General features: G+C 67.1%; 11 protein-coding genes across 11 annotated transcripts; 5 read left to right on the forward strand and 6 right to left on the reverse strand.

Moving 5' to 3' along the window:
• Positions 1 to 390: 390 nt before the first annotated feature.
• Positions 391 to 2,105, forward strand: MICPUCDRAFT_34916 (uncharacterized protein). The gene is made up of 3 exons (XM_003060878.1): positions 391 to 442; positions 583 to 1,061; positions 1,176 to 2,105. Exons 1-3 carry the CDS (start codon positions 409 to 411, stop codon positions 1,953 to 1,955), a joined length of 1,293 nt encoding a protein of 430 aa, XP_003060924.1. The 5' UTR covers positions 391 to 408; the 3' UTR covers positions 1,956 to 2,105.
• A 160-nt stretch (positions 2,106 to 2,265) lies between these two features.
• On the forward strand, positions 2,266 to 3,247 carry MICPUCDRAFT_60662 (uncharacterized protein). The gene has a single exon (XM_003060879.1). The coding sequence runs from the start codon at positions 2,286 to 2,288 to the stop codon at positions 3,147 to 3,149; it is 864 nt and encodes a 287-aa protein (XP_003060925.1). The 5' UTR covers positions 2,266 to 2,285; the 3' UTR covers positions 3,150 to 3,247.
• Positions 3,248 to 3,308: 61 nt separating this feature from the next.
• On the reverse strand, positions 3,309 to 4,208 carry MICPUCDRAFT_60663 (uncharacterized protein; the record flags this gene model as incomplete). The annotated part of the gene is made up of 1 exon (XM_003061135.1): positions 3,309 to 4,208. One exon carries the CDS (start codon positions 4,206 to 4,208, stop codon positions 3,309 to 3,311), a length of 900 nt encoding a protein of 299 aa, XP_003061181.1.
• Positions 4,209 to 4,582: 374 nt separating this feature from the next.
• MICPUCDRAFT_60664 (ATP-binding cassette superfamily) lies at positions 4,583 to 10,639 on the forward strand (the record flags this gene model as incomplete). Its single annotated transcript, XM_003060880.1, has 1 exon — positions 4,583 to 10,639. The coding sequence occupies one exon, from the start codon at positions 4,583 to 4,585 to the stop codon at positions 10,637 to 10,639; it is 6,057 nt and encodes a 2,018-aa protein (XP_003060926.1).
• An 81-nt stretch (positions 10,640 to 10,720) lies between these two features.
• On the reverse strand, positions 10,721 to 11,447 carry MICPUCDRAFT_60665 (uncharacterized protein; the record flags this gene model as incomplete). Its single annotated transcript, XM_003061136.1, has 2 exons — positions 10,721 to 11,129; positions 11,299 to 11,447. 2 exons carry the CDS (start codon positions 11,445 to 11,447, stop codon positions 10,721 to 10,723), a joined length of 558 nt encoding a protein of 185 aa, XP_003061182.1.
• A 223-nt stretch (positions 11,448 to 11,670) lies between these two features.
• Positions 11,671 to 12,688, reverse strand: MICPUCDRAFT_60666 (uncharacterized protein; the record flags this gene model as incomplete). The annotated part of the gene is made up of 2 exons (XM_003061137.1): positions 11,671 to 12,237; positions 12,389 to 12,688. The coding sequence occupies 2 exons, from the start codon at positions 12,686 to 12,688 to the stop codon at positions 11,671 to 11,673; spliced, it is 867 nt and encodes a 288-aa protein (XP_003061183.1).
• A 462-nt stretch (positions 12,689 to 13,150) lies between these two features.
• Positions 13,151 to 15,277, forward strand: MICPUCDRAFT_28256 (uncharacterized protein). Its single transcript, XM_003060881.1, has 3 exons — positions 13,151 to 13,236; positions 13,464 to 13,537; positions 13,661 to 15,277. Exons 2-3 carry the CDS (start codon positions 13,481 to 13,483, stop codon positions 15,104 to 15,106), a joined length of 1,503 nt encoding a protein of 500 aa, XP_003060927.1. The 5' UTR covers positions 13,151 to 13,236; positions 13,464 to 13,480; the 3' UTR covers positions 15,107 to 15,277.
• On the reverse strand, positions 15,275 to 16,536 carry MICPUCDRAFT_48067 (uncharacterized protein; the record flags this gene model as incomplete). Its single annotated transcript, XM_003061138.1, has 2 exons — positions 15,275 to 16,365; positions 16,497 to 16,536. The coding sequence occupies 2 exons, from the start codon at positions 16,534 to 16,536 to the stop codon at positions 15,275 to 15,277; spliced, it is 1,131 nt and encodes a 376-aa protein (XP_003061184.1).
• Positions 16,537 to 16,626: 90 nt separating this feature from the next.
• RSP10 (flagellar radial spoke protein) lies at positions 16,627 to 18,751 on the reverse strand. The gene is made up of 2 exons (XM_003061139.1): positions 18,613 to 18,751; positions 16,627 to 18,096 (listed from the first exon to the last, which is right to left on the reverse strand). The coding sequence occupies exons 1-2, from the start codon at positions 18,707 to 18,709 to the stop codon at positions 16,685 to 16,687; spliced, it is 1,509 nt and encodes a 502-aa protein (XP_003061185.1). The 5' UTR covers positions 18,710 to 18,751; the 3' UTR covers positions 16,627 to 16,684.
• Positions 18,752 to 18,936: 185 nt separating this feature from the next.
• On the forward strand, positions 18,937 to 20,687 carry MICPUCDRAFT_63338 (uncharacterized protein). The gene is made up of 2 exons (XM_003060882.1): positions 18,937 to 19,003; positions 19,335 to 20,687. The coding sequence occupies exons 1-2, from the start codon at positions 18,955 to 18,957 to the stop codon at positions 20,579 to 20,581; spliced, it is 1,296 nt and encodes a 431-aa protein (XP_003060928.1). The 5' UTR covers positions 18,937 to 18,954; the 3' UTR covers positions 20,582 to 20,687.
• On the reverse strand, positions 20,652 to 26,789 carry MICPUCDRAFT_28265 (SNF2 super family). Its single transcript, XM_003061140.1, has 3 exons — positions 26,679 to 26,789; positions 24,017 to 24,112; positions 20,652 to 23,628 (listed from the first exon to the last, which is right to left on the reverse strand). Exons 2-3 carry the CDS (start codon positions 24,104 to 24,106, stop codon positions 20,830 to 20,832), a joined length of 2,889 nt encoding a protein of 962 aa, XP_003061186.1. The 5' UTR covers positions 24,107 to 24,112; positions 26,679 to 26,789; the 3' UTR covers positions 20,652 to 20,829.
• Between the last annotated feature and the right edge of the window lie 193 nt (positions 26,790 to 26,982).

Below are 26,982 nucleotides of genomic sequence, written 5' to 3' on the forward strand. Positions count from 1 at the left end.
CGCTCGCCCAGATGAGAGCCTTTTGTGGGAACCAACAACGAAAACAGAAAGCGCGGCGCGGTCGGCGACCGCGACCGCTGTGAACTCTTCACGAGAGGGCCGAAGACCGTCGCGCGATCACTGCCCGCGGCGCCGTCGCACGCACGACCGCGGCCGAACCCGATCACGGATCGCGATGGGGGAGTTAAAGCTAGAGAAGAAAGGCGACGCCGAGCTCGAGAAGGTCCTCGCGGAGATCGACGCGCTGAAGACGGAGGCGACGGAGGTGCGCGTCGTTCGAAAAAGTCTCTCCGTCCGCGCTTCGCCCCCCCGAGATGATGACGACGACCTCGAACGACCTCGACTGACCTCGCTCCCTCCGCGTCCGCTCCACCGCAGGCTGACAAACGCGATGCCGTCATCGAGAAGATGCTCGCGCAGGAGAAGACCTACCGCCTGGTCCGTCCCCGCGCCGTCGACGCCCCAGATCGCGCGTCAGATCTCGCCCGCCCGTTGATCTTCTCTCTCCGCGCCGTCTCGTCCGCGAGGAAACTCACCCTCCCCGTCGATCGATCGATCGATCGTTCCTCCCTCGACAGCAAGCGGATTTCGTCGCCACGCCGCGCTTCTGCGTCGCGATCCTGGACGTCCTGTTCAAAGCCGGGGACTGGGACGGCATCAACGACCACATCGTGCTGCTCTCGAAGCGCCGCGCGCAGTTGAAGCAAGCCGTCGGAGCCATGGTCAAGGAGGCGATGACCTTCGTGGACAAGGCGCCCAACCTGGAGGTGAAGACGAAACTCATCGAGACGTTAAACGACGTCACCGCGGGGAAGATCTTCGTCGAGGTCGAGAAAGCGCGTCTCACGCGCGCGCTCGCGAAGATCAAAGAAGAGGCTGGGTTAACGAACGAAGCCGCGGAGATCATGCAAGAGGTGGCCGTGGAAACCTACGGCGCGTTGTCCAAGCACGAAAAGCTCTTCTTCATCGAGGAGCAAGTCCGCCTGTGCCTGGACAAGGGCGACACCGTCCGCGCGCAGATCTTGAGCAGGAAGATCAACCCGCGGAGTTTCGACGAGATCGTCAAAGCGGAAAAGAAGGCGGCGATCGAGGCGGCGAGGAAGGCGGGCGAAGACGTGTCGCAGATGGACCTCGACGCGGGGACGCCGAAATCGGAGAAGGAAAAAGAAGCGGAGGAGAAGAAGAAGAACGCGTCCGTGGAACACGCGGAGGGATACTTCGAAGCCACGGACCCGACGATTCCTTCCGTCCCAGAGCTGAAGCTTCGGTATTACCAGCTCATGATCCGGTTCCATAGCCATAGCGACGACTACTTAGAAGTGTGCCGGTGCTACCAAAACGTCATGGAGTGCGACGGGATCAAAGACGACGCCGCCAAGTGCACCGCGGCGCTGAAAAAAGTCGTGTGGTACGTCACCCTCGCCGCGAACGAGCCGATGCAGCAGTCGCTGTTGCACTCCATCAGCAAGGACACGCGCTTGATCGACCTCCCTCTGCACAAGCAGCTCACGAAGCAGTTCACGACGAAGGAAATCATTCACTGGGACGTCCTCTCCGGCGCGTTCGCCGCGGAGATGGCGCACGAGACGGACATCTTCGGGGACTCGAAGCGCGGGGAGAAGAGGCGCGCAGACTTGAGGCAGCGCGTGATCGAGCATAACCTCCTCGTGATCGGGGCGTACTACTCCAGGGTGACGATGACGCGCCTGGGCGAGCTCCTGTGCCTCCCGCCGGACGAGACGGAGAAGCACCTCTCGGACCTCGTCGTGGCGAAAAAGGTGAGCGCGAAGATCGACCGACCGGGCGGGGTGGTCGACTTCAAGACGAAAGCGCAGGGCGCGGACTGGCTGTTGAACCAGTGGGTGGGGAAGATCGACAAGCTGCTGAGCACGTTGGACAAGGCGAATCACCTCATTCACAAAGAGGCGATGGCGCGCAAGGTGTCGCTCGAATGATGCGATGGACGACGACGCGAAGGAACGACGGAGAACCGTCGCGCCCGACGAAGCGCGCGACGTCCGGCGGCGGCGGCGCGGGCGGCGCGTCGTCTGGGACCCGAGCGCGCGCGCGGTGGCGTGTAATAATTCATACGACGACGTGACGTATTCTTCGTTCTACGACTCCCCCGCGCCTATCGTTTCTTCGCGTCGACGACCAGATACCGCGCGATGTTCTCTCCGCGTCTCGCGCCCGGAGGGCTACGATAGTCAGACGACGCGACGAAAAAAAAGCCAGCAGCGGAGAGCACCTGTGACTCAGCACTTTCGTCCGCGCGCCGGGAGCCGATGGCAGCGGTCGCGCGCGCGGCGCCGCCCGCGGCGCGCGCGCGCGCCGGCGGCGCGAGTCGACGCCGCCGCGCCGACGAGGACGCGTCGCGCCTCCGACCGAGAGGGCGCCCTCCTCGCCTCCGCGCGTTCACCGACGCCGTCGGCTCCGTCGAGCGTCGGCACGACCTCCTCCTCGCGCAGGCCGCGTTCAAGCGCGCGCGGCTGCCGCTCGCGAACGACGACGTCGCGACCGTGCGACCGATGCGCGCGGCGGACGTGCGAGCGCTCACGGAGGTCATGTCCGGCGCGTTCAAGGGGACCCCGGACGAGCGCCCGCGCGCGCGCGTGGCCAAGTACCTCCTCGATCAGCTCGAGCCGAACCCGGAGGAGATCTGCCTGGTCGCCGTGCTCGGCGACGACGACGACGACGACGACGCGCGCGGCGAGGAGGACGGCGACGCGTCCCCCCGCGCGACCGCGACGCCCGTGGCGATCGCGTCGCTGTCGTTCACCGCGCGCGCGCGCGGCGACCCCGCGAACGGCGGCGCGCGATCCGACGCCGGCGCCGGGTCGCTGCCCGTCCCGACGGACGCGCCCTACCTCTGCAACATGGCCGTGGACGCGGCGCACCGACGGAAGGGCCTCGCCAGGGCGCTTCTCAGCGCGTGCGACGATCTCGTCGTGGAGATGGGCGGCGCGGACGTGTGGCTGCACGTCAGAGCGAACGACGCCGCGGCGACGGCGTTGTACGAGAGCGCCGGGTACGACGAGATGAAGAGGGAGAGCGCGATGCGCCGGTTCTTCAGCGCGGACGGCGGGGGGGTCGTGCTGATGCGGAAGGAGCTCGTTCCGGGGGGGGTGAATGCGATATTCGACGCGTGACGGGCGACGGGGGGGGGGGACCGCCGACGGTGTCGTCGAACGAAACGAAACGCGCGCCGGTTCGCCAGTCTATCGAACGAATCTATATCATTTCTACCCCAACCTCCCGCCCGCGCGCGCGCGGACAGTCGGTCGTTTGCGCGCGCGCAGACGCGCACTTCATCCGCTCCCTACCCTCCCTAGCTTGCTATCCGTTCTCGGGTCCGACGTGTGCTCCTGCATCGCGACGAGCAGCGCGTCCACGGCGCTCTGCAGCGCGCGCAGGTCGTTCACGTGTAACACCCGCAACGCGTTCACCGCCGCCGTCAGCGTCGCGGGCGCGCCGTCCGGGAGGTCGATGCCGCTCGGGAACGCCGCGGGGTCGAGGGTCCATCGCGTCAGCGGTGAAGCGCGCCGTTTGGATGGTTTCGGTTTGGGTTTGGTCGTCGTCGTCGTCGTCGCGGGGTCGCTCCGGGCGGCGGCGGGCGCGTCGTCGTCGACGACGAACGACGACCAGAACGGCGCGACGAGCCTCTCGACGCCGCGCGCGCAGGCCCCCGCGAGCGCGTCCGCGTCCGCTCCCGCCGCGGGTTGAATCCCGAGCGCGGCCGCGAGCTCTCCGAGCTTCGCGATCAGCGCGTCGTCGCCGCAGCCGCGCATCCGCGGCCGCGTCGTCGTCGTCGCCGCGGCGTCTAATCGCTGCCGCTTCGACGGCGGTCCGGTCGCGATCGACGCCCTCTTCAGGTCCTTCACGACGCCGCCGAGGTTGTCCGCGTCGTCGCGGTAGTCGAGCCCGACCGCATGGCTCAGGAGGTGCTCCAGGACCTCGCGCGCCTTCGCCGGCGACGACGCGTCGAGGTCGGATCCCGTCGTCGACGCGAGCGCCGCGAGCGCGTTCGGCCAATCCGACGCGCGCACGTCCCTCAGCGGGCCGCGGCTGTCCATCGGCAGCGCGCGGATCTTCGTGTCCTCGAGCCACACGACAAGCTCGCGGAAGGTCACGTCCGCGAGGTCCGCGGGTGGCGGGGACTTGGGATACCCCAGCGCCCTCAGCGCGAGCGCGCGCGTGCGGAGCCCCATCGCGTTCTGACGACGTTTCCAGAGCAGAGTCGTTTTTCGGTGAGGGTTCCGTCCCTAGCCGGTAAAAACGCGCCAGCTGCGCGCGTCGTCGCGTCGTGGCTTTCTTTTCCCTTCCGCGACCTTCCAGCTTCGGTGCGCCGCCGCGCCCGGACACCTCCCCGCGCGCGAACGCGAAGACGAGGCGTCGCGCGCGCGCTTCTCGAGGCGCCCCTCGCGGCGATCTCCCTCCCGCGCTCGTTTCGCGCCGCTTCGGGCGTCGCCGAGACGAGAGCGCGAGCGTTTCGCGGCGCGAGCTCGAGTTTCGAGGCGTCGCGCGCGCACTCCGCTCGCGCGCGGTCGTCGTCGCGCCGCCGTGCCCTCGCGCGTCGCCGACGATGCCGCGCTCGTCCAACGCGTCGCGGCTCGACCTCGAGTCCCGTGGCGGCGGCGATCGCGCCTCCTCCCCCCAGAGCGCGAAGACGACGTCGTCGACGTCGTCGCGCGCTTCGCCTCGGGAGCCGCGCCCGCGCCTCTCTCGCGCGTCGTGGTCGTCGTCGTCGTCCGCGACGACCCCTCCGTCGCTCGTCTCCATCGACGACGTCTCCATCTTGGACGCGTCGCCGATGTCGCCGCACCCGCTGTCGCCGCGACGAAAGAGGAAGCGCGCGCCTCCGTCGCATTCGCCGCCCTCCGCCGCGTCGCCGTCGCGGCGCGCCGTCGGCGGCGAGCTCGCCAAGTTCCGCGCGGTCCTCGCGAAGAACTGGACGCTGAAGACCAGAGGCGCGAGCTTCTTCTGCTTCCTCCTCGAACTCCTCGTGCCCATCGCGTTCGTCGGTCTGATGTGCCTCCCGAGGGCGCTCATATCCGACGAGTCGCACGGCGTGGCGTTCCACCGCCCGAACCCGATCCAGAGCCTCGCGTGGAGCGGCGTCGCCCCGGGCGGCGGATCCGGCGCGTATAAAGTCGTCTACGCGCCGAACGTCACGAGGTATCACCGCGCGACCGCGGAGGCGGCGGCGATCGACCTCGTGTGCGGCCCTCCGTTCGCGGTCGACGAGGGCGAAGGCGGCGGGGGCAGCGGCGGCGGGAGCGGCGCGTTCGTTCCGAGTTTCATGCAGCAGGTCGCGCTCGCCGCGGCCGTGGAGGTGGACGCCGCGGCGCTGACGAATGAGTTTTCAATCGGCGGCGGCGGCGGCGAATCGGCCGGGTCGCCGCTCGACGCCGCGTTCGCGACGTGCCAGCGCGACCCGTCCTCGTGCGTGGACGCCGCGGCCGGGTTCTTGAAGCCCCGGGAGAACGGTATGCCTCTGGACTCGCCGCTGTTGTTTCCGCCCGCGCTTCTGCGCGCGACGCTGTGCTCGGTCGGGTGCGTGAACGCGCCGAGCTGTTACCGCCCGGTGATTGAGACTTTTTTGGTCGGCGCCGTCGACGAGACGGAAGCGATTCGCATCGCGTCCGCCGCGGCGTCGAGCGACGCCGACCCGGGCGTCTTGGGCGTCGTGATCCTCCCGAACGATCTGTCCCCGATCTCGCGCGATATCACGTACAGCGTGCGCGTGAACGCGACGGACGTCCCCACCGGGGACGAGGGCGCGCGGTGGGCGAGCGAAAAGTTTGAACGCTGGGTCGTCGGCGAGAGCGCGAAGTGGAAGAAGTACTACGCGTTCGCGAACCTCCAGCGGTCGTTCGATCAGTCCCTCATGCGCGTGTCGCTCGTCGACGCGTCGACGACCGGCGCCGCGGAAGACATCGCCGTCGGGGCGCTGCCGCCGGTGTCCTTGCTCACCGCCGTGAAGGCGTTTCCGTTCCCGGAGTATTCCACCAACTTGGGGTCGACGTTCGCGGCGGTGTTTTTCGGCCTCGTGTTCGTGTTCACGTTCGTGACGACGGTCATAACGACCGTGAAGGGCATCGTCGTCGAGAAGGAGCTGCGCATACGCGAAGGGATGAAGATAATGGGCCTCGGCGACGTCGTGTATTGGAGCAGCTGGTCCGTGACATCGTACGGGGGTTTACTCGTCGTCTCCGCGCTCGTCGCGCTCGTCGGCGTGTACCCGTTTCAGCACACGGACTGGACGGTAACGTTCGCGTTCTTGGCGTTATGGACCGCGCAGCTCGTGACGTTCTCGTTCACTCTGAGCGCGTTCTTCAGCAGCGGCAAGATCGCCGCGATCGCGAGCGCGCTGCTCTACGTCCTGACCTGGGTCCCCGGCGTCGCCGCCGTGGCGTCCGCGCCGAACGGGACGACGTCGTGGCTCTTGTCGTGCGTCATGATGCCCGCGTCTGGGATTTACATGTGGGGATGGGCGGTGTCGATTCTCGAGAACGCGCAAGAGGGCGTGCGTTGGGACAACATCCACGTGAATTTACTCGACGGCGACGAGTACACTGGCGAGAAGAGCGGCGTGTTCGGCACCGGGTTGATCATGCTCGCGACGCTCCTCAACTTCGTTCTGTACGGCGTCCTCGCGATGTATCTGGATAAGGTCGTGCCCGGGTCGTACGGACGCGCGGAGAGCCTCTTGTTCTTCGCGAAGCCGTCATACTGGCGCCGCCGCCGCGGCGCGACGCCGCGCGCGACAGACGCGGCGACCATCGCGGACGACGCCGAGCCCGACGCGGCGACGCTCCCCGGCGGCGTCGAGCCGGAATCGAACGCGTCGTCGAGCGTCCCGGTCGCGATCAAAGCGGTGAACCTTCGCAAGATGTTCGGGTCGACCGTCGCGATCGACGGTCTCAGGTTCACCGCGCGCGCGGGTCAGATCACGTCCCTGCTCGGGCACAACGGCGCGGGGAAGACGACGACGATCTCGGTGTTCACGGGGATGATCGCGCAAGACGCGGGGGACGCGTTCGTAAACGGTCTGAACGTCGCGACGGACGTTCGATCGATCCGCGGCGACCTCGGCGTGTGCCCGCAGTTCGACGTGCTGTGGCCGACGCTCACGGTGCGCGAGCACTTGGTTCTGTACGCGCGGATACGAGGCGTGCGCGCGCGCGAGATCCCGGGCGAGGTCAGCGCGAAGATCGACGCCGTCGGTTTGACGCCGAAAGCGGACGCGCAAGCGGGGACGCTGTCCGGGGGGCAAAAGCGCAAGCTCTCCGTCGCGATCGCGTTCATAGGAAACCCATCCGTGGTCATCCTGGACGAGCCCACGAGCGGCATGGACCCGAAGAGCCGCCGCGCGACGTGGGAGGTGATCCAGGGCTTCAAGCGCATTCGAGGAACGTCGATCCTGCTCACCACGCACTTCATGGACGAGGCGGACGTCTTGAGCGATCGCGTCGCCATCATGTCCAGCGGTAAGCTCGCGTGCGTCGGGTCTCCGCTGTTCCTCAAGACGAAGTTCGGGACCGGCTACACGCTCACGGCGTCGCTGAAGCCGGACGCGAACGTCGACGAGGTCGCGAAGCTCGTGACCGACGGCGTTAAAGGCGCGCGGTTTCTGTCGCGCTCGAACGCCGCGGCGACGTTCGCGCTGCCCGCGCGAGAGCGCGGATCGTTCGCGAAGATGCTGTCGTCGTTGGAGAATAAGCGAGATGCGCTGCGCGTGGACACCGTCGGCGTGAGCTGCTCGACGCTCGAGGAGGTTTTCCTGAACGTCGCGGAGCTCCACGACGCGACGGACGACGCGGGCGAAGGCTCGGGGCGCGAATCGCGCGTCGCGTCGCCGGCGCTGGCGCCGGCGCCTTCGGCGACGTCGTCGCCGTCCTCCGCGCTCGCGCCGCCGCCGCGCGCGGTCGAGAACCCGGAGTCGTCGTCGAGCGTCGCGTCTACGCCGCCGCTCGTGCACGGGCTCGCGCTGACGTGCGCGCAGTACAGAGCCGTCCTCGTGAAGCGCCTGACGCACGCGCGGCGGGATAAGCTCTCGCACGTCACCATGTACCTCGTCCCGTTGCTCTTCGTCGTCTTGGGACTGGTCGTGTCGAAGATCAGCGCGGACGCGGCGAGAGACCCGCCGCCCGCTGTGATGAACGACGCGTCGTTCGTGGGCGATCTTCCGCTCGCGTTCGCGACCGCCGCGGGCGCGAGCGTCGCGAAGAGAATCCTCGCGAGCGCGTCGAACGCGCGGACGTTGCGCGCGTTCGAAGAGAACGAAATCGCGGAGATCGAAACCGTGAACGCGACGTGGCACTGCTGGAACGCCTCCGCCGTCCTCGATTCCTGCGAACCCGCCGTGGAGGCGTGCGATCAGTGCACGCCGCTCGACGACGCCGGCGCCACGCTCGACGGCTTCTTGCTCGAGAACTCCGTCTCCGCGCGGAGCTCGTGCGTCGGCGGCGCGCACGCGTTCCCGACGTGCGCGGGTCTCTTCGCCGGCGCCGCGACCGGGACGTTGCGTCTGTCCGAATCTTCGAGGGTGTTCAACTACACGATCGCGGTGTCGTCCACGGCGTTCCACGCGCTGCCGTCGACGATGGCGTCCGCGCACGACGCGTTCTTCGCGGCTCTGCACGCGACGAACGCGAGCGGCGTCGCGGCGGCGTCGATGACGACGATCAACCATCCGCTGCCGACGACGCCGGAGAAGAAAGCCGAGCAGGCGATGTTGATGCAGCTCAACGTGAGTCTGTGCGTGATCATGGGCCTCGCGTGTTTGTCCGCGTCCGTCGCGGTGTTTCTCGTGTGGGAACGCGCGTCCGCGTCGAAGCACTTGCAGACCGTGAGCGGTCTGCACCGCGGCGTGTTTTGGGCGGGGACGTACACGTGGGACCTTCTCGCGTGTTTCCCGCCGATTCTTTTGATTTTCCTCGCGTTCGCCGCGTCCGGCCTCGACGCGTACGACGGCGACGCGCTCGCCGTGATCGCGGTCGCGCTCGTGTTGTTCATCACGTCCGCGATACCGTTGGCGTACATCTTCCACTGGCCGTTCGAGAACAACATGGCCGCGCTCGCGGCGCAGATGGGGACGTATTTCTTCTTCGGCGTCGCGCAGCTCATCGCCGGCGTCGTCCTCGCCGGCCTCGCCGCCGCGGGCGTCGCCACCGCGACGCGCGTCTGGGCCGCGTTGGAAGTTATCTTTCGGTGGCTGCCGCACTACTGCGTCGGCCGCGCGCTGTTCACGCTGTCCGGCGAGAGCATCGCCCCCGGGTCCGAGCCCGGCGCCGCCGCGAAGTCGCCGTGGAGCGACGACGTCGCCGGCGGGGAGCTGAAAGCGATGGCGTGCGCGACGGTCGTCTACGGCGCGCTCGTCGTCGCGATCGAATACGGCGCGTTCAGAGGGAGCGCGTGGAGGGGCGCGGTCGGACGCGCGCGCGAACTGTTGCACGGCGGGCGGGCCGCGGCGCCGCCCGAGCAATACGACGACGACGACGACGACGACCCGGACGAAGACGAGGGCGTCAGGGCGGAGCGACGCGTCGCGCTCGCGCCGGACGCGCCGCGGACGCATTCGCTCACGACGCGACGGCTCGAGAAGCGGTACCCAAAGCGCGGCGGCGGGCACGTGCGCGCGGTGAACGGCGTCTCTTTCGCCGTGCGCGAGGGCGAGTGCTTCGGCCTCCTCGGCGTGAACGGCGCGGGGAAAACGAGCACGTTTAAGATGCTCTCGGGGCACTTCCCGCCGAGCGCCGGGGACGCGATCGTCACGCCGCGGCCGAGCCAGAGCGTCGCGGCGTCCTCGCCCGCCGCCGCCGCCGCCGCCGCCGCCGCGCCGCCGAGCGAGAGCTTCAGCATCCTCACCCAGCTCGCGCGCGTGCGACAGCACGTCGGGTATTGCCCGCAGTACGACGCTCTGCAAGGGACGATGACCGCGAGGGAGCACCTCGCGTTCTTCGGGACGCTGCGCGGGTTATCCCGCGCCGCCGCGAACGACGCCGCGTCGGCGCTCATCCGACGCCTCGGGTTGGAAAAATACGCCGACGTCCCCGCCGCGGGATACAGCGGCGGCACGAAGCGGAAGCTCTCCGTCGCGATCGCGCTCGTGGGCGACCCCGCGGTCGTTCTCCTGGACGAGCCGAGCACGGGGATGGACCCGAAGTCGCGGCGGCGGCTGTGGCGCGCGCTCGCGACGGCGTCGCGCGGTCGGTGTCTCGTCCTCACGTCGCACAGCATGGAAGAGTGCGAGGCGCTGTGCGCGCGCGTCGGGATCATGGTCGCGGGGAAGATGCGATGTTTGGGCGACGTCCAGGCGCTGAAGAGCGCGTACGGCGAGGGGTACACGTTAGATCTGAGGGTACCGAATGTTGCTGACGTGGCGCGCGTCCGACGGCACGTCGAGCGGGAGATTCCCGGCGCGCGCGAGACGGAGGCGCACGCGTCTCGGGTGCGGTACCGCCTGCCGTCCATGGCGCTCGCGCGAGGGGGGAAGGCCTCCGTCGCCGGCGCGTTCGCGTCGTTGGAGGGGACCAAGACGCGGCTCGGGATCGAGGACTACCAGCTCGGGCAGACGACGCTCGAGGAGGTGTTCCTGCGGTTCGCGGAGGAAGCCGCGGACGCGGACGACGACTGACGACGGATCGTTCGACCGACAGAATTTGATGTGTTTTGCTTTTTTTTCCATTCCGTTCAGATCGACGACGACGAGTGATGTTTAGTCGTCGTCGTCTTTGTCGCCGCCGCCACCCTCCGCCTTCGCCACCTTCTTCGCCGCGCGCTCCGCTTTCTTCTTCTCCTGCAGCGCCTTCTTCTCCTCCTTCGTGAGCTTCTTCTCGAACAACGCGTCCACGCCCGGGCCGACGCTCTTGGCGACGGGCGCCGCCGCCGCGTCGCCGCCGCCGGTTCGATCCCCGCCGCCATCCATCCTCGGGCGCGACTTCGGCGGCGCGTCCCCGGGTTTGAAACTCTCGGGGAGCAGCGCCGCGGCGCCGGCGCCGCCGCCGACCCAGCCCAGCATCGGCGGGTCCGCGAGCATGCCCTCAGACACGACGCCGCCGACGGAGGCTTTCTTAATCTTCTCCCCGTTCAGCTCCGCGCCCACGGTCGCGACGACGACTCTCGACCTGTGACGGGGCGACGAGACGGGCGCATCGCGGGAATGGGGTGGCGCGTCAGTCGACGCCGCGAATCGTTCGGCGCGGAGAGGGAGTCAGCGAAAGGTCGAAGGCGTCGGCGCCGTCCATCGCGCGACGACGACGACGAGAGGGAAATGAAATATTCGACGACGCGTACCCGGACTTCACGTTGGACGCGTTCGTGACGATCGTCAGCGGCTCGTCCGCGCCGACGTCGACCTTGAGCTCGCGGAGCTTGTCCTTGTTCGGGATCTCGTCGCACTCGAGGACGAGCCCGGCGAGGAACCCGGCGAGGTCGTCCGCCATCGCGGTCGGCGCGCGATCGAAAATGAACGCCGGCGAGGTCGCGTCGTCCGAGGATGACGACAGGACAGGAGAAATCGCGCGAGCGGCGGCGACGACCGGACCGCGACCGTTTCGTTCGGCCGTCCGCGCAGAACAGGACACGTGGACCTCAAAGAAAACGGTTGTCCACTATACGTTACGGGAATTCACTTTACTCATGCTATAGCGCATCCCCACGAACGACTCACGCGACGAGGAGCGCCGCGCACGACACCGCCGCCAGCGTCGCCGCCGCAGCCGCGGAGAACCTCGCGAACGCCGCCGCCGCGTCCGACGTGCTCGCGACCTCGTTCATCAACAGACTCCACGCCCCGGTGGAGACGTCGTAGCTCCACACGTCGTTCTTCAAGTTACCCCCGAACAGCACGAAACTCGTCCCCGAGGTGGGGTCCGACGCGGTCGCGGACGCGCCGCTTCGCGTCGCCGGCCACGTCGTCGCGCTCGCGCCGCCTCCGAGCGGCGCCGCCTGCGACCACGTCCCCTCCGATCGATCGAACTTCCAGAGGTCGTTCATGTCACCCGCGTCCGGGTCGTACCCGCCGAAGATCCACAGGTCGCCCTGAAGCACGACCGCGGCGTGCCCGACCCGCGGCGGCGGCACCGTCGGCGCGGACGCGTCCGCGGGCGTGCTCCCGCCCGCGTGGAGACGCGTCCAGAACCCGGTCGAGTGGTTGTACTCCCACACGTCGTTTAACACCCCTGAGGCGGCGAGGCCGCCGAACATCACGGACGCGGTCGAATCCACGCGCGTCTGCGGACGGACGAGAGCGGCGCGCGGGTCGTGGCGAGGAAGGGTCAGGAGAGAGGAGGAGCTGAGGAGGAGGGGACGAGAAGAGACGAGACGAGCCGCGGGGTCGGGTTGGAATCCAAAATCCAAACGACGGACGGACGCGCGCGCGCACCATGCTCTGCCCGCTGCGCTGCGTGGGCTGGTACCCGAACCGCCCCGCGACTTGCGAGGTGTACGACACCGTGACGTCGACGTACGTCCCCGACGTCGCGTCCGCGGTCGTCGCGAGCGCGGAGAGCGCGAGGAGGAGCGCGAGGAGAAGCAACGACAGATTGCCGAGCGCGAGACCCGCGACGCGGACGCCGCCGTCCGGGCGCGACGACCGCGAGACGCCGCCGCGCGTCCTCGCGGCGTCCGCGCGGAGGACGCGCGACGACGACGACGACGACGCCGTCCGCGACGACGGTCGCATGATGTCGTTCGCTCCGCGAGCGCGCGCGGCCGACTGACGGTTCGAGCCGCGGCCCGCGGGTGCTCACTCCTTCCGTTCAAACCGAGCTTCCGTGCTGTGTTCAGCTGCGCGCCACGCGCTAATAACCTAAAGGTTTAGGGTAGCAGGAAAAACGTGGTTCGGGATGACCCTGAGGAACCGCGACAGACCAGGCTAGGAGGGGCACCGCTTCGCCGCTTTGAAAGGCGACAGGATATTTAGTGACCAAAAAGCGTCACCGAAGAACGCGCCGTCGCCGCCGGCCGCGAGACTTCGTCTTCGCCACGCGCGTCGCGGTCAAAGACGCACGCACACCGCCGGTCGACGCCCGTCACCTCGCGCGTGCACTCGCCCTCGACGCTCTCTCAAGCAGGCGCGAACGCACTCGCGAACGCCGCTCGGTGCTTCGCTCGATCGCCGTCGCTCGATGTCAGCCGCGGCCGCGCTCGGTGCATCTCCCGCGCTCTCCTCCGCGCGCGTCCTCAGGACCGCGTCGAACAAGGCCCGCAAGCCCGTCGCTCGCGCTTCCGGTGCGTCCTCTGCTTAGATCTGTGATCGCGCGGCGTCCCCGCGCGGCGATCGCGGCGCTCGCGACGACTCGCGCGCCTCGGGACCGCGCGCGAAGGCGGATCGCCGCCGGTTCGGTGTGCCTAATAAATTCTCGCGCACCACGTGCTCGCGATCGGCCGTCGCGCCGTCGCGGCGTTTCCCGCCGTCGTTCGCTCTGATCTCACGCTCCGCGTCCTCGAATCCGCAGGCGTCCGCGTCAACGCCATGGCGGACGAAGAAAAGAGCCGCGTCGGCCTCGTCGGCCTCGCCGTGATGGGACAGGTGCGCGATCCGCCGCGCGACGGTCGTTCGGACCGCCTAACTTTTCGAAGATTCACTCCGTTCGTTCCGATCGTCTTCTCATCTTCTAAATCTTCTGCTTTTCCCCTCCCACCTCGCGCGCAGAACCTCGCGCTGAACGTCGCGGAGAAGGGGTTCAAGATCTCCGTGTTCAACCGCTCCGGCGATAAGACCGACAACGCGGTCGCGCGCGCGCAGAAAGAAGGCCTCGGCGACAAGCTCGTCGGGTACAAGGACATGAAGGAATTCGTGAACTCGCTTCAGAAGCCGCGCTCCGTGATCATCCTCGTGAAAGCGGGCGCGCCCGTGGACGCGACGATCAAAGGCCTCTCCGAGCACATGGAGCCCGGGGACATCATCATCGACGGCGGGAACGAGTGGTACGAGAACACCGAACGCCGCATCGAGGAGGCGCACGCGAAGAACCTCCTCTACATGGGCATGGGCGTCTCCGGCGGCGAAGAGGGCGCGAGGAACGGTCCGTCCATGATGCCCGGCGGCGACGTGGAGGCGTACGAGGCCGTGAAGGAAGTGCTCACGGCGTCCACCGCGCAGACGGACTCCGGCGCGTGCGTCACGTTCGTCGGCAAAGGCGGCGCCGGGAACTTCGTTAAGATGGTGCACAACGGCATCGAGTACGGGGACATGCAGCTCATCTCCGAGGCGTACGACGTCTTGAAGACCGTCGGCGGGCTCACGAACGCGGAGCTCGCGACCGCGTTCAACGAGTGGAACGCCGCGGAGCTGGACTCGTTCCTCATCGAGATCTCCGCGCTGATTCTCGCGAAGGAGGACGACCAAGTCGCCGACGGCGGCCCTCTCGTGGATAAGATTCTGGACAAGACCGGGATGAAAGGCACCGGGAAGTGGACGGTGCAGCAAGCCGCGGAGCTCTCCGTCGCGATCCCGACGATCGCATCTTCGCTCGACGCGCGCTTCATCTCCGGCGTGAAGGACGAGAGAGTCGCCGCGGAGGCGTGCTACAAGACCGCCGGCCTCGCCGCCGCGGACGCCGCGACGCCGAAGCTCTCCGCGGAGGAGAAGAAACAGCTCGTGGACGACGTCCGCGCGGCGCTGTACGCCTCTAAGATTTGCTCGTACGCGCAAGGCATGAACCTCATCCGCGCGAAGTCCACGGAGCAAGAGTGGGGGCTCGACCTCGGCGAAATGGCTCGGATCTGGAAGGGCGGGTGCATCATCCGCGCGCGGTTCCTCGACCGCATCAAGAAGGCGTACGACAAGGACGCGAACCTCCCGTCGCTGCTCGTCGACGGCGAGTTCGCGGCCGAGCTCGTGGAGCGCAACGAGTCGTGGAGGCGCGTCGTGACCGCGGCGATCAACGCCGGGGTCGCGACGCCCTCGATGTCCGGCTCGCTCGCGTACTTTGACTCGTACCGCCGCGGAAGACTTCCGGCGAACCTCGTCCAGGCGCAGAGAGATTTCTTCGGGTCGCACACGTACGAGCGGACGGACATGGAGGGGTGGCATCACACGGTGTGGTCCGACATGAACTCCGCGGACTCGATCACGACGGACGGGTACAACGCGTGAGTTGAGTGAAGAGCGACGCGAGCGACGTTCGCGTGCCTTGCGTTCGATCGGTCCGACTCCGCGACCGACGCGAGACGTCGGGCGGGCGTCGAAGAATTTTTTATGTCTGGTTTTTGTTGTTCATGAAAGAGCTCCTACTTTTGATTTGAGCTTAAACCCGGGTGCGCGCTATCGTCTGTGACCCCCGCCCCCGCCTCTCGCCCCGCCGAACGCGGAGCCGTACCTCTCGTCCGATCGATCGCGCTGCCGTTTCACCCCCCCGCCCCTGTCGCGATGGTCGCGTCGCTCCGCCTTCTCCGCCGCGGCGCCCTCCCACGCGGACGACGCCGCGCTTTCGCGACCGAGACCCCGGACGTTCGCGTCGTGCGCGGACGGGAACGTCGGCATGTCGTGCAGGCGCTTCGGCAGCGGCTGGTCCTTGAAGTAATCGTGCTCCAGAGCATCTTTCGCGGTGCATCGCTTCCTCGGGTCGTACGTGAGCAACCGGTTTAAGAGGTCGACGCCGCTGCGAGGAATTTTCGGAAACTCGAGCTCGAGGTAATTGTACGGCTGGTCCGGGGGGCGAAACGTCGGCGCTTTCGGAAGCGCGCTCCACCCCGGCCATATCCGCTCGTTCGGCGACCCTAACAGTTTGAATATCCGCTCCAACGTGTCCACCTCTGCTTTCCCCGGGAACAGCGGCTCGTGTCTCAGAAGCTCCGCGAGGACGCACCCGACGGCCCAGTTGTCGACGGCGGCGTCGTACTTGGCCGTCCCCAGCAGAAGTTCCGGGGCGCGGTACCACAGCGTCACGACCCTCGGCGTGTACGCGCCGTCGTTCCCGGGCTGGTAATACCTCGCGAGCCCAAAGTCGCACAGCTTCAGTTCGCCGCGGTTGTTCAGAAGGAGGTTCGACAGCTTCAAGTCGCGGTGGAAGATCCACTTCGAGTGAAGAAAGTGCACCGCCTGCAGGAGCTGCAAGACGAGGCACTTCACCTCGCTCTCCGAGAAGCTGTGCGACTCTATGAGCTTCGACATATCGTGCTCGCAGTACTCGAAGACTAAGAAGATCGCGGCCGCGTTGCGTCCGGTGACGACGCGGAGGAGGTTCACGATGTTCTTGTGCCGCGACGCTTGTAAGATTCTGACCTCGCGCAGCGCGGTGACGGGCATCCCGTCCTTCTCTTTGTCCATGCGCACCTTCTTCATGGCGACGATCTCCCCGGTTTTCTTGTTCCTCGCGCGATACACGACGCCGTACGTGCCCTCGCCGATGCGTCCTGCGGGGGATGGCGGGGAGAGAGGGGAGATCGTCAGTCCCGTCGCGAGTCGTCGATCGAAGAACGAATGGACAGTCTACTAGGAGGGATCGCGAACAGGGATCGCGCGTCGGTCGCTCGCGGGGACGCACCGATCTTCTCATAATCGGACACGGTCGGCTCCGTCGCCATGGCGCGCGTGGACTATCTGCGCGTCCCAGGTCGGGTCATGCGACAACGATATCGCGTGGCGCGTGCGGCGAGTGCGTGTGTGTGTTGTGTCCCGGGAATCGCGTGGAATTAACCTCAAGCAGAGTATTTTCATCTGTCAGAACCAAATCTACTCGGCGGGCTCCTCGCCTTCGGCGCCCTCCTCGCCCTCGCCCTCCTCCGGCTCCGGCTCCGGCTCCGGCAGCGGCGGGAGCTCAGAACTCTCCTTCGGTATCTCCGGAACCTCCTCCCCTTCCGCCGGCTCCGGCGCTTCCTCGCCCTCCTCGACGGGCTCCGGCTCGGGGGTAAATCCGAATTCGTTCTGGATCTCCGGCGGCGGCGCGGGCACAAACGGCGCGTTCTTGAACCCGTACCCGACGTAGCAGTTCGAAAACGCGCCCGTGGACGCGTCGTACGCGACGAACGCGCCGGGCCACACCAGGGACTTAATCCCGATCACCGGGAACTTCACCCCCGGCACCGTGGACGACGTGCAGCTCGCCCACGCGGGCCGTCCCTCCTGTACCTCCTCGCCCTCTTCGTTCTTCGCCGTCACCGCGGCGCCCCAGTCGATCGCGTCGCTCTCCGCGTCCGCGTCGAGCGTGGACAGCAGCGCCGGGGACGTCTCCGGCTCCACCTCCTCCGCGGGTTCCTCGCCCTCCTCCGGCTCCGGGATCGGCGCGGCGTAAAATTCGCACCGGCCTTGCGGCTTCACGTGCGGGTACCGATGCGCCCAACGATCGAGCTCCACCATATCCTCCGCGGCGCCCGGGGCGTACTCCTCAACCTTGTTCACCGCGCCCGTCTCCTCGTCCAGGGTGAACATCCCCGCGGGGCACACCACGGTCGCGGACGCGATCCTCCCGATCATCGCGCGAAGGTAGTCCGCCTCGAGGCCGGGGAACGCGGGGTACGCGGAGACGTCGGCGGCGAGATCGCCGGTGAGGTAACGCTTGATCAGCCGCGCGCATCGAATCGTCGCGGGGGTGACATCCGGAAGCTTCGTGAACGGCCCGCCGAGGGTCTGGCACACAAAGTACGTGTACGTGTTCGCGCCCTGCCCGGACGCTTCCGGTGGGACTTCGCCCTCCGCGGTCTCCCCCTCCGGCGCGGGCGCGGGCTCCTTGAGCGTGGACTCGAAGACGTAATAATCTGCCGTCGTGCCCAGCATCTTGCCGAAGAAGCGGACGGTGGCGAGCTTCTTCTCCGGGTCCTCGCCGAGCCTCTTCATCGCGAGCATGACGCCGTACATCTCGCCGCGGGATAGGCCGAGACCTAAGGCGTCGTACATCGCCGCGTCCGCGACGACGTTCTCCGTCTCGAAGTCGTTCGGCGGCGTCGCCTCCATCGGTTCCCCCGTCTCCGGATCGATCAGCGGGCTCGGCGTCTTGTAGAGCTCTTTGAACATCACCGCGGCGGCGGCGTTCTTCGACCTGACCGTCGCGTACATCGGATCTGGGGGGGCGTACTGCGTCTTCTTCACGAGGAGGGACGTCTCCAGGAGATCCACCGCGTCTTCCGGTTTCTCATCGAGAATTTTGCCTGGGTTGGCGGAGAGGACGGGGGAGACGGCGGTCGGTGAGTCGCGTTTTCGACGGGAGCGACGCGCCGCGGCTCCGCGCGCCGAAGCCGGGCGAAGCGAATCGCCCGATTCGGGTCGGGGGCCGGCGCCGATCGCGGTGCCCGAGGCGAGCGACGATCGCGGGTTCGTCGCGGAGGCGCGCGCGCGGTGGGGTGGGTCACTCGCGCGCGGACGCCGACGGACGATCGTCCGCCGTTCGCGTCTTCCCCCGCGGCTCGCGCGCCGCCCCGGCTCGAGCGCGCGACCCAACCCCGGGCTAAAAAAGGACGACAATTAAAACAAATTGACCCGCCCTCGCGTTCGCGAGGGAGGCGCGGACGTCGATCGCCGCGATCCCGTCGCGCGAACGACGCGCGCGCACGACGCGGTTGATCGTCGAGGAGGGATCGCGCGACAGCGGACGTCCACGCCGCGGGATCGACGCGCTCGGGGCGAGGGTTCTTTCTTTCATCCGTCCGGTCAGCAGTCGCACGCACCTACGACCTTCGCGAGCTGCTCGTACACGGACTCGCCGTCGACGTTCGTCTTCTGGAGGAACGCGGTCGCTTCCTGGAGCGCATCCTCGAACGCCATCGTGCGTCGCGGGGGTCGAGCACGCGTGCGCGGTCGTCCGTCGCTCGCCGACGGAGTGCGCAAACGTTCCTAAATCAGTTCGCTTCCCGCTCCCGCCCCGCTCCAAAAAACCATTAGGCCGACCGACCGCGAGGGAAATCTCGGTTCTCGTGACGTGGGAAGAAGAGACGCGCGCGACGTCGCGACGCCGGCACTCCCCGCCGCGCCGCCACGCGCGTGGAACGAACCGGCGCGGTCCGTGAAAGATGGCGCACGTCTTCGTCCTCGGCGCGGCTCTGACCGGGACCATCGTCGGTGCGCGCGCTCGCGTCGCGCGCGCGCGTCTCTCGTCGTCAATCGTTCGACCGTTTCGCGTTTCGGAGGCGTCGTCCCCCTCTGTCGCGATCTGAGCCGCGAGCGCAGCTTCGGCGACGCCTCGCGCGCGCGGGTCCGCGTCGACGCGATCGTCGCGCCTGAAGCACGCGAGCGCCGATCGCTCACGCCTCGACCTCCGCGCTCGCGCGCTTTCGAATCGCCGTCCGACGCGCGGAACGACGCTCCGGCTCATCCCCCTCCGCGACGACCGACTGAATCGCCGAAACTCACTCCGGAACGTTCCCCGTTCCCGTCTCGTCTCGACCCGCAGTCCGCGTGAAGAAGAAGCTTGACAACGGCGGGAAGAAGAACGAGAACCTCTCGCCGGAGGAGCGCGAGAAGCGCGCGAAGGACGCGTCCGCGCGCGTCGCCGGGATCGAAGCGCTCCTGAGGGACGCGCAGTCGAAGCTCCAGACGACGGAGTCGATGGCCGCGGAGAATCAGAAAAAGTTTGAGCAGCTCGTGACGGAGAAGAACGCCGTCGAGCGCATGCTCGAAGAGATGGAAAGGAAGAAGGAGGCCGCGGAGGAGGCGGCGATCGCGGCGCAGGAGGACGGCGCGCGGTTGTACGACGAGAACAACCAGCTCATGGATAAGGTCACGACGCTGCACAGCGCGCGAGCGGCGGACCACGCGAGCCGCGCGGTGACGACGCGAAAATGGCGCAACGAGCTGGCGACGTTTGAAGAGAAGACGCCGGAGGATTTTCTTAACGAGCTGCTGACGCTCGTGAAGGACATGGACAACGACGTCGAGATCGAGCTCATGGACGCGGAGACCGCGGCGAAGTGCGCGTCCGGCGGTATCAGGCTCGCGCGCGGGGAGGAGCTCTCGCTGTGCGACGAGTGGACGCACAACCCGACGCTCGCGATGGCGAGGCCGGACAAGCTGGCGCGGCTGGCGTCCAAGACGACCATCCCGTCGTCGGACGCGAACGGCGCGTCCGCGTCGTTCGAGGCGCAGGTGGACGTCGTCGCGCGAAAGGCGAAGGAGAACGCGGCGGCGATCAAGAAGGCGGGCGCGTCCGGGGTCGAGGTGAAGATCACGTCCCCGATGGGCGCGTCGAAGCGCCGCGCCGCGCTCGGGGCGGTGGATGCCAACGTCGTCGCCGCGGCGCTCGCGGCGAGCGCCGACGCGTCGGTCTCCAAGCCGTCGGTCTCCAAGCCGTCGCCGCTGCCTAAGCCCGTCGCGGACGCGCTCATCGAGCCGCACTACGTCGACTGCACGCCCTCGCACTCGCCGGCGACGTCCCCGATGCGCGCGAAGCTCAGCGGGAACACGCGCGCAGAGCGGGTGCTGATGTGGGGCGGCGCCGGCGACAAGGGCAAAGCCAAGGCGGGGTTCAGCGCTTCCGCGTCCGTGGACGTGAGGTCGCTGTTCAACGGCAGCACGGGGACGTCGACGCCGAGGACGAAGAAAGCCGCGCAGAAGCACGTGATGGCGGCGGCGGGGTTCGACGTTTTCAGCGATTTCGACGACGTCGCGCCGGTGCGTCGCGAGCTCGTCGCGAGCGAGTAACTCGATGGCGCGCGCGAAGCGTCGAGTTTCTTTCGCGCGTCGCCGACGAGGCGACGCGCCGGGTTGTACTCATTTGAACTTTATTTGCATCGTTACAATCGTGTTCGTTTCGTTCGTCCGCGCGGTCGCGCGTCGTGCGCGCGCGCGCGTCGTGTCGTGCTCCGTGCGCGGTAATGAGCGCCCGGTTCGAATCGAAGACGACCAACCGCGCCGCGACGAGTGGGTTCCTCCTCGCCACCCGCGCTCGCTCACGCCTTGGCCTTCTTCGCCGCGCCGCCGCCGCCGCCGCCGCCGCCGCCCGGCCGCTTTTTCCCGTCCACCTCCTCGAACTCCTTCTCCACGAGGTTGATGAGCGTCTCCACGCGCCGGGAGAGCTCCTTCGGCGTCCGGGACTTGATGAACCAGTCGAATCGGAACAGCCAGTGCTGTCGGATCTGCGCCTTGAGCTCCTCCCAGTTTCCGAACCCAACCTCCGGGATGCTGCACAGCATGAACCGATCCTCCTCCTCCGTGTACGACTTCACTTTGTTCGCGCCGTATAAGATCTTGAGGTCCCGCCACGGGTTCTTGTACATCTCGATCTTCCTCCTGACCGCCTTCAGCATGTCGTTCTGGCGCTGAATCTTGTTCTCCCCGCGTTCGATGTTTCCGATGATTCGCTGCCACTCGCTGATCTCTTTGTAACGCTCCCAGAACACTGTGTTGTACTCTCTCACCTCCGCGATCGTCTTCCCCTCGATCTCGGACGCCATCCCCTCGACGTCGTCCCTGCCGAACTTCTCGCACGCGCGGCAGAACGCCTGGAAATCGCGTCTGTTCCAGTTCGAGAACCCGCCGTTGAGGAGCTTTTCGTACTCTGCGCGTTCGTCCTCGCTCAGAGGCTTCGGGTCGTTCGGCGCCTCGGGAGGGAGATCCTGCGGGACCGCGTTGTTCTGGAGGTCCTCGAGCTGCCTCGCGCGCTGCCACTCGTACTGCTTCCGCGCGACTTCCTTGTCGTACAGCTCCGTCGTGCGCTTGACGTCGTAGAACTGGAAATCGGACATGTTCTGAAGCTTCAGGATTCTCGGCCCGGACGCCTTCTGCTGCCGCGGCGCTTGCGCCATGACGTCGCGGTAGTAATCGGACTCGTTGTAGTTCTTCTTCCGCTCGCGCTTCGGGGGGTCGATCCAGTTCGCGGAGATGACAGCTTTCATGTCCAACCCCTCGAAGTTCTCGTCCTGGGGCTTCTCGTCCTCGAACTCGTACAGGCTCGCGTCCGCGTCCATGGAAAACTTCAGCGCCTTGTCGGTGAACCCGGCCATCTTTTCGTTCAACATCTTCGTCTCGTCCTCGCCCTTGGAGATGATCGTGTCGATGTCCTCGTCCGTGATCGTGGTGCCCGTGCCGCTGCCGTCGAAGATCTTGTCCGCGCCGTATCGAACCATCTGCAGAAGCTCGTCCTTGTTCAGGTTCTTTTGGTTCTCCTGGAGTCGGCCTTGTTGAATCACGAGCGCGTCGAGCGCGAGCTTTTTATACGCCTTCTCGATCACCTTCTCCTCGACGCTCATGTCCGTGCAGAAGCGGAAGACGGAGACTTCCCTCGTTTGACCGATGCGGTGCGCGCGGTCCATCGCCTGGAGGTCCATCTGCGGGTTCCAGTCCGAGTCGTAGATGATCACCGTGTCCGCGGTGACGAGGTTGATGCCGAGGCCGCCCGCGCGCGTGGAGAGGAGGAACGCAAACTTTTCGCTCCCGGGGGCGTTGTACCCGTCGATCGCGTTCTCGCGGTCCTCCCCGGACGTGTTCCCGTCGATCCTGCAGTACTTATGCTGGCGGTAGATCATGTAATCCTCGAGGATGTCGAGCAGACGCGTCATCTGCGAGAAGATCAGCACGCGCGAGCCTTTTTCTTTCAGCCGCGTCAGGAGCTTGTCCAGGAGGACCATCTTCCCGGAGTTTTCGATGATGTGCTCGCCGGTGAAGTACGGCGGTCCGGGCTCCGCGCCTTGGAACAAGTACGGGTGGTTGCAGCACTTGCGCAGCTGCATGACCATGTTCAAAAGCCGCGAGCGGTCGCCGCCGCGGTTCACGACTTCGATGTCTTTTTGCAGCGCCTTTTTGTAGTAGTCCTTCTGCATGTCGCTCATGGCAACCTTCAAGATCATCTCCTTCTTCGGCGGGAGGTTCTTCTCCACCTCCGCTTTCAGACGACGCAGAAGGAAAGGCCTCAACACTTTATGCAGCTGCTGCACGACCTCGACGTTCTCCGCGCCCTCCTCGCCGGTGCCGAACCATTCTTCGAACTGCCCGGCGGAGCCGAACACCTCGGGGAGTAAAAAGTTCAAAAGCGCCCAGAGCTCGTGGAGGTTGTTCTGCAGCGGCGTCCCGGTGATCAAAAGCCGGTTGTTGCACGAGAACATCCGCATCGTCTTCGACAGACGCGAGTTTTCGTTCTTGATGCGATGCGCCTCGTCGATGATGCAGTATCGCCAGTGAAACTTCTTCAGCGCGTTTTTCTCTTTGATGATCATCTCGTACGACGTCACCAACACGTCGAAACCGCCCGCGTGCATGTACTCGTCCTTCTGCGCCTGCCTCTGTTCCGCGTTGCCGTGGAACTTAAACGCGCGGATCATCGGGCACCACCGCTTGAACTCGTTCATCCAGTTCCCCAGCGTGGACTTCGGGACGACGACCATGTGCGGTCCCGTGATCCCTCGGTACTCGCTCAGGTATCCCAACAGAGAGATCGTCTGCAGCGTCTTCCCGAGGCCCATCTCGTCGGCTAAGATGCCGTTGATGCCGTGATCGAACAGGCGGATCATCCAGTTCAACCCCGCGAGCTGATACTCGCGCATCTTACCAAACTTGATGCATTCCGGCTGCACGGTGAGACGCACCGCGTGGTACTCCTCCGCCTGTTCCACGAGCTCCGCGTCCTCCGCGTCTTCAGCTTGTTTGCCGCGGCGGCCGCCCTTCTGCGCGTTGTGCGCCTTGGTGCCCGCGAGAAAGTGCGAGAACACCTCGGTCTGGGCCATGAGGTACTTCCACTTCCCGCCGGTCGTGTCCTGCGAGTAGGAGGAGGAGGAGGAGGGTATAGGAAAAGGGAGGGGTTCAGAAAAAAGAATGAACGAAGACGCGTCGGCGCTCCGCGCGTCGTCGTCGCGGTCGCGAGGGGTCGCCCGCGTCGGGCGGGGCGGCGCGCGCGTCCTCGCGTCGGCGCGGACGCCGGCGTCGATCGCGTCGCGCGCGCGACCGCGAGGATCGCTCGGATCGCGCGCGTCGCGCGCGCGCGTCGCTAGGGTCGGCGCGCTCGCGGCCGCTCGATCGTTCGTCGAAGAAAGAGGCGGGAGAGCGCGAGAAGACAAAAAACGCGCGCGGCGATCGCGATCGCGACGCCGATCTCGCCGTCGCGCCCGCGAAAAACCCTACTCGCGGATCCGAACGCGCGCACACCTTCGCGATCGCCGCGTTCTGCTGCTCGCGCATCTTCTCCAGCTCCGCCTTCTGCTGCCTCTTCAGCTCGCGGATGCGCGCTTTTTCCATCTTCGCCTGCTTGATCTTCGTCGGCGACAGCGGATCGTCGTTCGCGGCCTCGTCGTCGGACTCGCTGAGCTCGGCCTCGTCGACGGCGTACTCGTCGTCCGTCTCCGGCTGCGCTTCCTCGAACGCGGCGTCATCGTCGGAGTCCTCGGGTCCGCGTCCCTTCCCCATCGTGGCGTCGTGCGTCCTCTCGCAGCGAGGGCGGGATGTGAGGAGCCCGGGGAGGATCTCGCGCGAGCTGACCGAACGGCGCGCGCGGGCTTCACACGTTCAAGCGGGATGCTTTTTTTGATCGGCGCTTACGATGAAAAACGCCCTTTCAAAACTTTTAGTCGGAAAATCCCCGATCGAGCGAGCTGCCGAAAGGTGCTCGTCACTCATCACTCATCACTTTCGCAGTCGCATCCGCCGGGGGACGAGTCGCGCGACCCCCCCCTCGGGCGCGATGCCGACGCAGTACGTCCGCTTCAGCGGCGCCGCGGACCTTCGCATGCGGCTCGTGTGCGCGACGCTGGCGAACCGAGCGTTGCGGTGCGTCTCCCGCGTCGAACGCGCCGTCGTCCGTCGAACGCCGTCCGCCGCCAGCCGCCGCGTTTCCAATCGCGCGTCGCGTCGCGTCGCGTCGCGTCGCCGTCCCGTCCTCACCCTCTCGCCCCCCACCCTACGTCGCGCATCGCGTTCAACCACCACCACCACCACCACCACCATCACAGCGTCGACGACATCCGCGTGAACGACCAGAACCCGGGTCTGAGAGACTACGAAGCCTCGCTGCTGCGCCTCGTCGACAAGCTGACGAACGGGATGGAGGTCGTGATCAACGAGTCCGGGACGAGCGTGAAGTACAAGCCCGGGCTCGTGACCGGCGGGCGACGGATATCGCACGACTGCGGGAGCTCCAGGGGGATCGGGTACTTCTTAGAGGTCGTGTTGTGTCTCTGCTTGTTCGCGAAGAAGCCGCTGGATTTGACCCTGACCGGGATAACGAACGACGAGGCGGAGACGAGCGTGGACACGTTTCGCACGGTGACGCTGCCGATGCTGAAGAGGAATTTCGGCGTCGAGGAAGGGCTCACGATGACGATCGCGAAGCGCGGGGTTTCCCCGGGCGCGGGCGGGGAGATCAACCTGAAACTTCCGATCGCGCGGTCGCTCGTCGCGATCGACTGGTGCGACGAAGGGTTGGTGAAACGCGTCCGCGGCGTCGCGTTTACGCTGCGGGTTTCGCCGCAAACGGGGAACCGGCTCGTGGACGCGTCGAGAGGGGTGCTGAACAAGTTTCTCCCGGACGTGTACATCTTCACGGACCACCACGCGGGGGATGGGAAGAACGGGCAGAAGAAAGGGCGGAGCACGCCCGGGTTTGGGTTATCCCTCGTCGCGGAGACGACGACCGGGTGTCTGATCGGCGCGGACGTCGCGTCGAGCGCGGGGACGGCAGCCGCGGAGGAGCTCGGGTCGCCGTTCGGGGACGACGACGGGGACGGGGACGGGGACGGCGGCGGGGACGGCGGGGAGGGTGGCGGGAAAAAACGGGGACGCGGGGGCGTCATGGTCCCCGAGGAGCTCGGCGCCGCGGTCACGGAGGCGCTCGTCGCGGAGATCCAGAGGGGCGGCGTGTGCGACTCGACGCATCAGCCGCTCGTTTTGCTCCTCATGGCGATCGGTCCGGAGACGATCTCGAAGGTGCGCTTGGGGCAGCTCACGCCCAGGGCGGTGAGCACGTTGCGGACGTTAAAGGCGTTCTTCGGGGTGACGTTTAACATCCAACCAGAGCGAGACAGCGGGACGGTGTTTCTGTCCACGATCGGCGCGGGGATTAAAAACATCAGCCGAAGGGCGACGTGATCGTGAGTTCGGTACTCGTAGTCGCGAGAGCGTTGTTTACGTCTACGGAACGAATAGGTATTACATCGAACGAGCGCGCGACGAGAGAACGAGTCGCGACGACGACCGACCGCACGTCGCGTCACTGCTGCCGGCGCATGGACAGCGACTGCAGAACCTGCAAGAGATCCCGCCCGGACATCATGTTCTGCATGCCCGCGAGGGAGATCCCCCCCCCCCCGCCGCCGCCGCCGCCGCCGCCGCCGCCGCCGCCCATCATCGTCGGCTTGATCGGCTTCGGCCCGCACAGCGTCCCGTTCTGCTCGACGTCCAGCACGTCCAGCGCCCCGCCCTCGCCCGCGCACGCTTGCCACTCCGCGTCCGCCTGCAGCGTCTCCCGCAGCGTCAAGTGCGGCGGATCCTCGTCGCCCTCGAGCTCCCGCAGCTTCTCCGCCACCGCGAGCGCCACGCCGACGTTCGGCGCGCGCTTCCCGGGCTTGACCTTCGCGGCCACCTTCGCGGCGGCCGCCAAGCGCGTCTGCAGCGCCGCGTTCTCGGTCTCGTCCTCGCGATCTCGCGGGGTGACCCCGACCTCGGCCGCGGCGGAGCCCCAGCCGCGGGTCAACAGCGGCGTCCACAGCGACTCCGCGTCGCTCGCGAGCGCGGCGCAGAGCAACCGCGCGATGGCGCGCAGCGCGGGCGTGCCCTGCGCGTGCGTGAACAGCATGGCCGCCGCGGCGGCGACGACGCCGACGCGCACGCCTTCGCCTTCGCCTTCGCCTTCGTTCCCCCCACCCTCCTTCTCTTTCTCGCCCTCGCCCTCGCCCTCGCCCTCGCCCTCGCCGGCTCTCGACGCGGCGACGGCGACCACCGAACACGCCGCGACGGCTTCGTCGACGTCCTTCGTCCCCATCTCGAGCAACGTCGCGAAGATCTCCAACACCGCGACCCTGTGCGTCCCGCTCGCGGGGACGGTCGCGCCGCCGCGCTGCGTGACGACGTCATTGGGCGCGAACGTCAGCGCGCGCGCGAGGACGCCGAGGTGATCCACG

Source organism: Micromonas pusilla, assembly GCF_000151265.4.
Source record: "Micromonas pusilla CCMP1545 genomic scaffold MICPUCscaffold_9, whole genome shotgun sequence".
In the NCBI taxonomy this organism is placed as follows: Eukaryota; Viridiplantae; Chlorophyta; class Mamiellophyceae; order Mamiellales; family Mamiellaceae; genus Micromonas; species Micromonas pusilla.

Coding starts and splice junctions, on each gene's coding strand:
- MICPUCDRAFT_34916 (XM_003060878.1), top strand. CDS start 409: ATGCTCGCGCAGGAGAAGACCTACCGCCTGGTCC. Junction 443..582: donor GAAGACCTACCGCCTGGTCC/GTCCCCGCGCCG, acceptor CTCGACAGCAAG/CGGATTTCGTCGCCACGCCG. Junction 1,062..1,175: donor CGCGGAGTTTCGACGAGATC/GTCAAAGCGGAA, acceptor AAAGAAGCGGAG/GAGAAGAAGAAGAACGCGTC.
- MICPUCDRAFT_60662 (XM_003060879.1), top strand. CDS start 2,286: ATGGCAGCGGTCGCGCGCGCGGCGCCGCCCGCGGCGCGCGCGCGCGCC.
- MICPUCDRAFT_28256 (XM_003060881.1), top strand. CDS start 13,481: ATGGCGGACGAAGAAAAGAGCCGCGTCGGCCTCGTCGGCCTCGCCGTG. Junction 13,538..13,660: donor GCCTCGCCGTGATGGGACAG/GTGCGCGATCCG, acceptor CCTCGCGCGCAG/AACCTCGCGCTGAACGTCGC.
- RSP10 (XM_003061139.1), bottom strand. CDS start 18,709: ATGGCGTTCGAGGATGCGCTCCAGGAAGCGACCGCGTTCCTCCAGAAG. Junction 18,097..18,612: donor GCAGCTCGCGAAGGTCGTAG/GTGCGTGCGACT, acceptor CCGCCAACCCAG/GCAAAATTCTCGATGAGAAA.
- MICPUCDRAFT_63338 (XM_003060882.1), top strand. CDS start 18,955: ATGGCGCACGTCTTCGTCCTCGGCGCGGCTCTGACCGGGACCATCGTC. Junction 19,004..19,334: donor TCTGACCGGGACCATCGTCG/GTGCGCGCGCTC, acceptor CTCGACCCGCAG/TCCGCGTGAAGAAGAAGCTT.
- MICPUCDRAFT_28265 (XM_003061140.1), bottom strand. CDS start 24,106: ATGGAAAAAGCGCGCATCCGCGAGCTGAAGAGGCAGCAGAAGGCGGAG. Junction 23,629..24,016: donor AGAACGCGGCGATCGCGAAG/GTGTGCGCGCGT, acceptor TCCTACTCGCAG/GACACGACCGGCGGGAAGTG.